The 11382-nt window shown below is 35.8% G+C and overlaps 1 protein-coding gene across 1 annotated transcript in view; it reads right to left on the bottom strand.

The window, feature by feature from the left end:
* Positions 1 to 3177: 3177 nt before the first annotated feature.
* TTC21B (tetratricopeptide repeat domain 21B) overlaps positions 3178 to 11382 on the bottom strand; it is a 33726-nt gene continuing 25521 nt past the window's right edge. Inside the window, 7 exon segments of the mRNA XM_050339958.1 lie at positions 3178 to 3526; positions 4483 to 4550; positions 6148 to 6268; positions 7125 to 7349; positions 9589 to 9784; positions 10184 to 10345; positions 10744 to 10894. Of these exon segments, the coding sequence (XP_050195915.1) occupies positions 3449 to 3526; positions 4483 to 4550; positions 6148 to 6268; positions 7125 to 7349; positions 9589 to 9784; positions 10184 to 10345; positions 10744 to 10894 (1001 nt within the window). The 3' untranslated portion in view covers positions 3178 to 3448.

Genomic DNA, 11382 nt, shown 5'->3' with positions numbered 1-11382 from the left:
GAACACTTAATAAAATTTAAACCAGCATCTATCACAATTAATGTGTTCTGGTATTTATAGCTTGTTAAAATCCTTCCTTACGCCTTTGAAAATTGAGGCCTGAACTGTAGCTGTATCACCTGAAACACACACAGCTATTCAACTTTAATAGCACATAATTAAAGGCAAATTTCTAGTGTGAACATTTCAAAAGATGCTGTTTTCCAGAATAAAGCCTGCATTAACAGGCATAATGACTCCTAAAAAAAACAAAACAAAACAAAAAACAAACCACCACAATCCCAACCAAACATCAAGAACAACAACAAAAAATAACTTCAGAACAAGACTCAGACAGTTCACTTAGCTCCTTTTCTAGCAAGCACCATGTCACATAATTAGCAACAACAGGGCAAAGATAAAAGCATGTGATTTTTGCCGTAATGGTCCAATTCTCAACATTTTAAGGCAGGTCAATGTTTCAAACAACAAAGGGTTCTGATTTCATTGCAAGATGAAGCAAGAGGTAAAACCACTGAGCAAATAAAGCCAGGTAGCGAAATCACTGTTGTGATCTTTGAAAAGTGGCATAGTCACAAGCTGATGGAGAACTACTTGCTAATGAAATACTTCCTTAATTTCTTTTCTCCCTGTTCAGCATTGTATATGGAACACACTAATGAGCTCTCTATCATCAGCTTCTGAAGAGCCAGAATCTACTCCCACTATTGAGACTTCCCTGAAATGTCTCCTGGACCAATTTCAAAGATAATTAGTTCAGAAAATTTTCAGCAAATTCTCTAATGTTACAAACTCCATTTAAAGTATTGTGTTTGTAAATAAACTACTCACTCATCTAATGAATAATGAGATTAAAGTTTAGTTTACTAAACCAGAGCTGCCTGATTTTAGAAAGTCTATAGCCTTTCTAAAAACTGCTGTAGCTACACTACATTTGAGAAATTATTTGCAGTAGTAAAACCTAGTCCAAAAATGGGAAAAAGCTTTCAAATTCCTTTTACTCTAGTTGTATTTTAGAGTCTTACTAGTTATTTTTAGCTACTCATATCAATTACTTTGCCTAACGATACTTCCTAGACCATCCTCTATGGTATTGGTACAAATGTGAGAAAAGCAGCGCCAAATTAAAAAAGAATTATTATTTAGAACAGTTATCAACAGTCTTTACATACTCTCCAGAATATATTCTAGGCCTTCTCTACCTGCAAGTAAAAGGGGGGCAAGAGAGAAGAGGAAGAGACACCTATGGCTTATGTTACCATAGCTACAAGATGCTTAGATTTTCAGTTTCAGTGAATGAATCAATAGAAACCAGAGCTTCACTCTCCTCTTTTATTCATCAAAGGCAAAACTGGAAGATGGGTTGCTAAGCAACATCACACTAAAGAGTGCAGTGCTTTGAAATTAGCATTACTGACTCCCCTCCATCCCAGAAGTCTCTTCCATTCAAACCCATTTATTAAGAAAAGGGCTATAACCCCCCACCAAACCACCAGAACATGCATTTTTTAAAATAAGAAACTGTAAAAGCAGAGAGAAAGCTGAATTAACACTTTCAATTAGTTGCAGTAAAGAGAAATGGCCCAAAGCCACTCCTTCTGCAGAGAAAGTAAAAAAAAAAAAAGGTAAGCATGGAAAAACTTAAATTGGCTTGTGTAAACCAAAAGGGATATGGAAAGGACACTAATTTCTTCCGAGAATACTATATTAAAGCAAGATTTTCTCTGAAGGACTACTTACAGCCACCTTTTTTTTTAATTGAAATCCAAAGATATCTCTCATTTACACTCTTCTTTTAAAGACTTTATCTATAAAGACACCAGCGCCTATATATGCTCAAGACAGCTAATGGGGATTTAGAAGTCTTTTACCTGCATGTAGGTTTATCATAAAACTCTTCACCAGAAGTTAGCCACAGAAAGCTGAAAGTCTCAGTTCAATTTCTATCAACTAATTTCTTTATCTTATCACTGTCATGACTTAAACTGTCACACCCATCTTATGAAGGGCTAATGTCCATCTTATGAGAAAAACGTAGATGCAGATGTCTTGCCTTTTTTGAAAACATCTTGCATGTATTAATATAAACCCACCTATTTTTACTCTAAAACAAACTGCAAACACCAGCAGGCAGCATCACTCTGTAAGTGATGCACATCCATGTATTCAGGAAACAAGACTATCAAGTTACCCAAGATACAGCACCCAGGTATTGATAAGCAAGATTAAAAAAGATTATAAACAGGCTCCCTTTTGTAGCCTTAACATTCAGTTGTCATAAAAAGAAACCAGAGAAAGTGACTTTACACAATGTCAACAGGAGAAGCTGAAGTCAGCTGAGGAGGAAACTGAAATTGCTTATAAAATAAAACTTAATCACTAGCATTAAGAATTCCCTTTTCATGCCAAAACATTACTTTTCTAGTAAGATACATACAACAAAAAGTGCTATTTGAAAACCAAATGCAGCAGTACAACAGTAGGTTTTGTAAGGCATTATTTTTTTCAAAAATTCTGCATCAGTGAAAACAATGTGATCCTTCTCCTTCCTCTCACTCATGACATGCTATTGGTCCCTTAAAGATCCACAGGTATATTCTGTATGCGAGACAAAATCATAATCCCCTCTAATAAAAATTATTTCTCTAAAAAGGTGGTTTATATGGATTAATATATGGAGTGCATTAATTAATATGGAGTGTTAATTTCTGCACATATGACTGTATTGTCTACACATACAATGCTGAAAGACTAAGCACTGCAAATTAAGGACATTTCACAGAAATCTAACAGATGGATAATGATAACAGACACTGTGAGTAGAAAGTAAATGCCATGTAAGACTTGCATGATCTATAAAAGTCTTTACTGAATATTTACATAGGATTTTAATTTTAACTATTACATTTTCATTAAAAAATGTATATTTCACTGAGAACAATGCACATATCTGTTTTTTCAAGATTAAAAAAAAATAAAGCACGACTTTATTATATGTAGAAAAAAAGACCCCATAACTTTTAGAAATACACCTGTAGAATAAAGATTACACTGTAATTATAAAGTAATGGTTTACACAAACTGAAATCCAGCACCTTAACAATGCATCTCCACTAGATAAGGTTGTTATTTTGCATGCTATTTCAAATAAACAAAACAAAATACTGAGATACAACCTTTAAAACAATTTTATAATGCTGATAACGCTTTTTTATGGTCACTTTATATAACATACATAGGAGTACAATTCTTTCCTGAATGAGAAACAAAACAATTTCTTTCAGGGTTACAGACTTCTCCTGAAATAATTCAGATCTCTAATATAATTAAATTCATCATATTCACAATACTTTTGTGCTGATATGGCCTCTGTCACTGCAGCATTTCATTCATAGCTTCCAAAGTCTGATTAAACAAAAGTCCATGAGTCATAAAAAACCCCAAACATTCAGGTTCTTAGTGAAGCACGGGCCTTGTCAAGTATTTCCTTTCTAATCTTTGGATAGTTTGGATGTGCTCCAAGGACCTGTCAAAAGACAAAAAAACCCAAAAGTTCTGTTTCTAAAAGGAAAGAACTCTGTATTTGGTTGTAACCCTCATCACTGAGCTTACACATTCCAAAACTAAAATAACAACATGACCAGTTTAAGAATGCACCAATATTTCATTATGGTTAGAGACCACCACACACAGAGGTCAAAAACAGGTCTATCAGAGACACTTCGCTTCCCTTTCCACTGTCCTGTCATCTTGGTGTGAAAGACACGGGTCAAAGGATTAAGCCTCTGGGTGGCTTGAGAACACATCAGAACAGGGATGTCTGGAGACATTTCTGAGGTTTTAAATATACTTTCTCTGCCTTTATGTTTTCACTCCCTTAGGCTCTTTCTCACTATATTATATCTACTTCATCTTCTTCCCTTCAATTCCCTCTTTTCTCTTATCCTTCCATTCAATATGTCCTTTCTAGTTATCTTGATTTCCCCCAAAAAGAATAAATGTGATTTCTTTTATTATTACTACAAATAATTATTCATTCATAATGTTCACTCTGCTTCTTTAATAGTAGCCTGTCCTCTTACTCTGCATCTGCTCTACTTATGTTTGGACCATACAAAGGTAATACTTTAAGGTTACATTCCAAGAGTGTCTTCTGATGCCATTTGACTAAACTTCTTCAGCTAATACCTCTGTAGGGATTGACCAACTTGCAACCACATGGCCAAAAGAATGTGGTGCCATTTGAATATCCTTTCACATATGACAGCCACTTTTATATCTTATCTATCTGGTGGCCATAGAGCTCAGGATAGATCAGATTACGTAGAGGGTATTTAATTTAATCAAACTTATTAAATACGGCACCTTTTTGACATTAAGCTATGTATTTTAGAAATTTAAACTCAACAAAAAACCAAGGATCACCATGTAAAGGAACATTGCTGGAGAAGACAGACTATGAAGTACATATGCAAATCCTACCTTATGACAAACATGGATTGCATCAACATATCTCTTCCCTTTCAGGTAATTGAAAGCCAGCTTGTATCCTGTAAGTAAAGATGGGGGGGAGAGGGGTGCAGGGGGAGAGGAAGGCAACAGTTTCAGTTTCTGTATAGAGTAACAAAAACATCACATTTGAATTCATTTTGGTCATCTTGTGTTTCTAAAGTTAGTATGTTTGTTTTCTAGTGTTCTCTCATATAAGCCCGCTAGTGATCAAAATTTCTACTGAAAATCACTCCAAGTAGTAAACAGAAATCCTTTACACACTGATAGCTCTGTCTGAATCAAAAGGAGTCATTATTCTGGAGAGCATGTGCTACTACAGAGAATAGCATAATGGTTGTCCTCTTTCAATTACTGCGGTACCCCACAGAGTTTCTCACTGTGACCTACAATACACTGTCCCTCTGTAAAGGTAATTCCGTTACTAAAGGACAAAAGGAAAAAGAATCAGGATAACAAACCAGGGATTTAAAATGCTATTCTGTTCCACTGTCAGCAGACTACTGATATAAAAAGTCACATGGAGTAGCTAAGTCACATAGCAACGTGCCAGGCTGATACTTTCAACTAACAGGTAAAGCTCAAGTTTATCAGCCTGGACAGAGACCACGCCTGAAGAAGAAAAAAACCCACATTATAAGCATGCAAATTCCAAAATCTGAAATTTTAGATCTTTCATTTATGAACTTATTCTCACTACCAAGTAAGTACTCTGGAAATCACAACTTTTTACTAATAAAACTTTGTTCTAATACATTTTATTTGATGAACAACTGTAATATTTTAGCCTAGATATTTGTGACTCAGTCTATAGAAACATCTAGTAAAAATTAGGGCACAAAAAAGGACCACAGATTAAAAACTGGAAATAGTATGCATTTCTGAGGGGCAATAAACATATCCCAAAATATGGAACAGAATTTGTGTCAACCACCTGCCTTGGGACCCATGGACAGACTATAGATGTTGAGAAAAAAAGGGCATTTTATCCTGTGTATCCATTTCAGAACGGGTTTCCTACATTTAAGCAGTCTAAATATGTGGCAATTTAGTGCAAACTTCAATGTACCATACAAACTGGAACTTGATTAGTGCCCAAAGTTTTCAGCTGGCCATCTTTTTTAAAACAGATATATTTAAAGACATTTAAAATAATTTATTTTTTAAATCCTTACTCATGTATATAAAACCTGATCCATATAAACAGATAATCTGTTTGATCGTCAAAATGAAATAATCTAATCAATGACCCGCCACCATCATATGTATTATGTCTTATAAAAGATTCTCTGATATAGACAGTACATAGTAGATTACTATAAATACATTATTAAAAATTAATGCTGTACTTATAGAGAAGTTGTTCACAAATAGAAAACTAAAACTGTTTCAGATCAAACCTTGTACTAAAACAGAAAGCAGAATCTTCTGAAGTATCATAAAGCTGCTACCTCTTGCCATGGAGGCTTTCCAAGTGACTGTTTAGTATACCTTTAAACATTTCTGGTTTTTAAGTGAGGAAAAGCAGTGATACTCTATTTCTATTGAAAATTAAAAGCAATCTTTCCAGTAAGGGGTAGTTGTTTCATTCCTACTGTAGTACCCAAAATCATACTTATGGGTTATATATACACATACCTACTGTTGGGTTTGTTTGGTTTCCATATTTCCAGGCCATCTCATAATTTATTGCTGCATCCTTATATGCTTGTTCCTTTTCCATTATGTATCCCATGTATTCATAAGCCTTGCAGCATGACTGCAAAACATAAATATTCATTCAAGATTTTACTTAGATAAGCTTATATATAATAATACCAACAGCTTAATTGCTAAAATACTTCAAATACGTACAACTGGAAATATACAGCATTGTGTCTTTTTCTAAACCAAATTTGTGCTCTATAAACAGTATCCTGAACGTGCAGCATGGGATCTATGGAAGACCAGTCTATTGAACTGCCTCACATGAAGGAAAGTGAAGCGTACAGAAAATCATGATCAGCAAAAAGGGACAAAATGAAAAATAAGCACAAGAGCTAAGATCTGTGTTTGTTCCCATAGTCAAAGCAGGGTATTGTGCAGTTTGCCTGCTCAGAAACCCTGAGGTAAATGTATTAGAGCTTGTCTCCAGACAATCTACCAGACAGTATCACCACAGAAGAGGATTAATACTAGCATTAAAAAAAAATAATCCTAGACTGCAGCAGGCTTATGAACACAAATGTTTAAAAACATAATATAAGAGATGAAGGTTAGGTCTCAATAAATGGAGCAAGTCTCCAGAAGTTATATGGCTATACTCTTTCTTCATCAGTTTTGTGAGACTCAGTAAAGTGCATTTCTGACAATCCATAAACACCTCAAGCTTTCAGTGTCCACACAACTAAAACTTGCATAAGTTACAACAAAAAAGACTAAGAAACATTCACATACTTGTTTACTACCCTCCAGTGCAAAGTTGCTGGTTTCCTGCCTTGTTTTGGTCTACTTGTCCTTACTAAGCAAAATACCAGGCAACTGAACAAAGAAATACATTTCAAAATTCTGTTTCAGAGAAAAACTAAACATTTAGATTAGTTCAAATAGGTTACTTTCAATGTGCATTCACTTACCCTGTTATGACGGAGGCACCGTTTTAATAATTCACCTGCCATATCGTATTTTGCAGATTGAATATATATATCTGCAAGCAGAAGCCAACTCTTTTCAAACTCCTCTGCATCAATGAGATTCCAGTTCATTTTTGAAATCCGTTTTAACTGATTTCTGGCTCGTGGAGTCTGTTTCAAGATCATGTAGGCCGTGGCCATTCCCAAAAGTGCTGGTATATAATCCTTCTGCAGTAATAAGTATAGTGACTGCTTAGTGCTGGTTTACTTTGCTTTCAATTGTTTTTTTTTTAGAGAAAGACTTTTACCACTTTTATCTGAAAACTAAACTAAAAGCTAAATCTCAGGAAATAAAGAAAAGATAGAACATTTAATCTTACAAACATGTTTTCCACCTAGTGCTATAATTATTTCTGTAAGACTAATTATAATAAACACCAGGCTAAGGAAGTGCTGAAAACATCCACAGGTATTTCTTCTGCAAAGAAAAGAAGTCTGATACCACTGAGAGCTATCCTTTTTATATAAAAATAATTACTTCACATAGAAACTGAACTTACTTGAGGTTACAATACAAGTGGTATTTTCCACTTTTAGAAGTGCCTGTCCAATAAGGACACTGATTCCTATCATTAGGTGTACAGCTCCCAAAAGCATAAATCTAAATTATATTCATCTAAAAGCTGTGTATAAATAAAAAGGATTCTTAAAAGCCACCATTCTATGCAAGAGCCTCAAAAGCAAGTAGTAAAAGAAGTACAAGAGCAAGTGTGATGTTTAACATCTCATCTTTATTAGTAAAGGATGAGAATGGGGCTCACATCCGGAAACTGGCTCCTAAATGCAGAGTAGTTCTATCAGCAGCTAACTTAAAAGCTTCTTTCTCCCTCTCAGTGTTCTTGGTTCATTACTGGTATTCTGCCTCTACATCTCTTTGTAGGGTTGTGCTGTAAATACGTTTGTCTTAGTGTGTTAAAAAAAAAATGACCCCACCAAAATCCCCTCATTCCCTTTTCCTTCAACAGTCACACCTGGCATGGAGCAATAACCTCAGAAGTCTGAAGGGATTAAAGCTATACATTTTATGTAACCCCGGAAGGAAATAACTAAATAAACTGGAGCATTCTTCCTCGCTGGAACTGTCACAATGTGAAAAACATTCCATACTCACAGGACCTCAGATCAATCCTGAGCAGGATTGAGAGGCCAGTACTGAAGGCAAAGAGACACCTTGTTTGTAATTCTTAGAACTGCCTTACACAAGATCAGCATCAGTGTATTCAACTTAGACAAGGTGCAGTTTAGCACAGTTAATAGGTAGTAGTAACTGAAGGATTGAGCCAGCAGTGTGCCCAGGTGGCCAAGAGGGCCAATGGCATCCTGGCCTGGATCAGGAACAGTGTGGCCAGCAGGAGCAGGAAAGTGATCCTTCCCCTGTACTCTGCGCTGGTGACGCCACACCTGGAGTGCTGTGTTCAGTTCTGGGCCCCTCAGTTCAGGAAGGATATTGAGGTGCTGGAGCAGGTCCAGAGAAGAGCAACCAGGCTGGTGAAGGGACTCAAGCACAAGTCCTACTGAGGAGAGGCTGAGAGAGCCGGGGTTGTTTGGTCTGGAGAAGAGGACGCTCAGGGGTGACCTCATCACTCTCTACAATTACCTGAGAGGAGGTTGTAGCCAGGTGGGGGTCGGTCTCTTCTCCCAGGCAATCAGCAATAGGACAAGAGGGCATGGGCTTAAGCTCTGCCAGGGGAGGTTTAGGTTGGATATTAGAAAGAAGTTCTTTACAGAGAGAGTGATCAGGCATTGGAATGGCCTGCCCAGGGAGGTGGTGGATTCACCGTCCCTGGAGGTTTTTAAGATAAGGCTGGATGTGGCACTGAGTGCCATGATCTAGTAATCACAGCAGGGTTGGATCTCGGAGGTCTCTTCCCACCCAGTTAATTCTATGATTTTCTGGTATTCTGATGCACTAAATGTGTCTACACCTGCTGGTTACACCTGTTAAAAGCTGCAGGTAACAGGAATATCCATTATTAATCCTAAAACTAATGAATACAAGCAGCTATAAAATATTGAAAATTTCCATCATAAGGATGAATTTTAAGGTGATGGATATTCTTGTCCTGGAGTCTAAATTCTGTCCAATTGCCATGAAGCACTGTATAGCCTTTATCATCAGACAAAGCAACAAACCCAGTAACCAAATAGCCTATTCACGTTTCAGAAACTGGCAATATTAGCATTCAGTTGTGTTCTAAATATGCAATTCAACTGAAAACTTCTAAAATACACTGCTATTTCAGAAATGTTTTTTCAAATTTTATATATTCTTTAACAGGAAAAAAAAATCCTTAGAATGAATAGCACCAACACATAGTCCTACTGCTGACTGTAAACTGTGAGACTAGTTTAAAAAAATGTAGTAAGTATGAAAGGGAAGACTGAGGAAATGAGACAGGTTACTAACCTCATCCAGGACTATTTCAGTGAAAGTGTTCAGCGCTTGTTCAACATTTGATTTTTGTTTGGTTGCCATGAGACAATAATTTTCCATGATTCGCAGTTGAATGTGACCCTTAATTGTTTGAGGCTTGAGCTCCTTCAGTAGGTTTCCTGCTGTTCTTACAGCCAACTGCACAGACTCCTGCTTCTCTGTTGAATTACTATTATCAGAAAGGAAGTGTTCATAAAAGCTTATTTTTTTAACATACAACAAATTAATTACAAGTTAGAACTGCTTCTATGCTAAAGGCGTGCCATTTTGTAAAAAATGGCTCTGGTATATAGGCATTCTACACTGATTCTCTTCTGTAACAAAAGCAGTTCTAATCCAACAATCTGTTTGTAACCTGTAAGTGATCAGGATTCCAGAGAAAATCTTCTACATTTTGTGCTTGAGACTCAATTACTACAGAGTAGAATGGTCTCTTACAATAACATAAAATATTCATAGTGTTAGATGATCTCAATGTTCTAACAATCTAAATTAGGCACATTATCAACAGGTAGCAGAGGAAAGGAATGACAGAAGAACCCAAGCATTATTCATTTAATTCACCTACCCTGTGTCAGCATCCAGATTTTCAAAGACTTCTCCACCCACCGTTTCATTATCTGGGTTCAAACAAATTTCAATCATGTTGTAGACTGCATTCTGTCCCCAGTCGCTGTCCTTTCGAGCTTTATTAAAATGCCGGAGTGCATCATTTGGTTCCCCTATATACCTACACAGAGAATTAAAATATTTAAACCTGGCCAAGTAAAATTTGCTGTTCCAAATCCCACCACATGCCAAGAAGAAACCCAAGTATTTAAAAACAAACAAAGCACTTACACACACTGATAATGCAAGGTTTGAACAGCACACATACTATTGCAAGGAACTTGTTTTTGCAAGCTAAAAATAGTCTTCAAAATTCTAAAATGTGTAGATAAGTAGTAATACATTATTGAACCAGGAAAAATATCCGGAGATATTTAGAGAAACTGAGACCTTGCCTTAAAACCTAGCACCTTAAGTAATTAACAAAGCACCTCTAAATGACAGTGGATGACAAAAAAGCTAATTTAAATACATACTACATAATCAAATAAATCTTATCTTAATTGTAATTGCAAGTACCAAAGATACAGTCCTTTGCAGTAGTGAAATCCTGGTTCAAGCTTTGTTCTGGAAGAATGTTTTTCAGCCATTAAAAGAAATCTTGGGACTTCTTCTAGTTTTCCAGCTCTTCTTAACAGATCAATTAATCGCGAGAGGGTTGCATAGTTATCTAAATATACAAATAATTAGGACACTGTAACTATAGTTACTTGCTGTCCGAATAGCTTAAGAAATAGCCTGCCTTAATTTTTTCACATACAAAAATAAAATATGATTTAATACATAAGTAAGGCCAGATTACGTAGTAACCACTGACAAAAGAAACAAAACCATTTTTTGCACTCTCATGACTTCTTTCAAAGTCCACAAGAAAGTTTTACAATCATTATAGTACAATTTTAAAATAGTTTTAGTAGCTCTTTCTCTCTGGTCACAATTTGAAAATTGCTAAAAGAAACTTAATCCTGTCCAAGACAAGTTTCCTTTATCTAATCTTGAAATAAAATGCTACCTATGTATTTGTGCACTTAATATCTTAAACACAAAAGAAAGTGCTTTACTGTTAACATAATAGTTACATAAGTAACATAAAAGTAAATAACACCCCAGCTGTATTTGGATTAAGGTAAACTACGTACATTACAATGCAGCAAAGTA

Source organism: Myiozetetes cayanensis, unplaced genomic scaffold (assembly GCF_022539395.1).
Source record: "Myiozetetes cayanensis isolate MyiCay16 unplaced genomic scaffold, myiCay2020 scf9, whole genome shotgun sequence".
In the NCBI taxonomy this organism is placed as follows: domain Eukaryota; kingdom Metazoa; phylum Chordata; class Aves; order Passeriformes; family Tyrannidae; genus Myiozetetes; species Myiozetetes cayanensis.
Note: the sequence above shows the minus strand (reverse complement) of the source record. Positions and strands in the feature narration are given on the sequence as shown.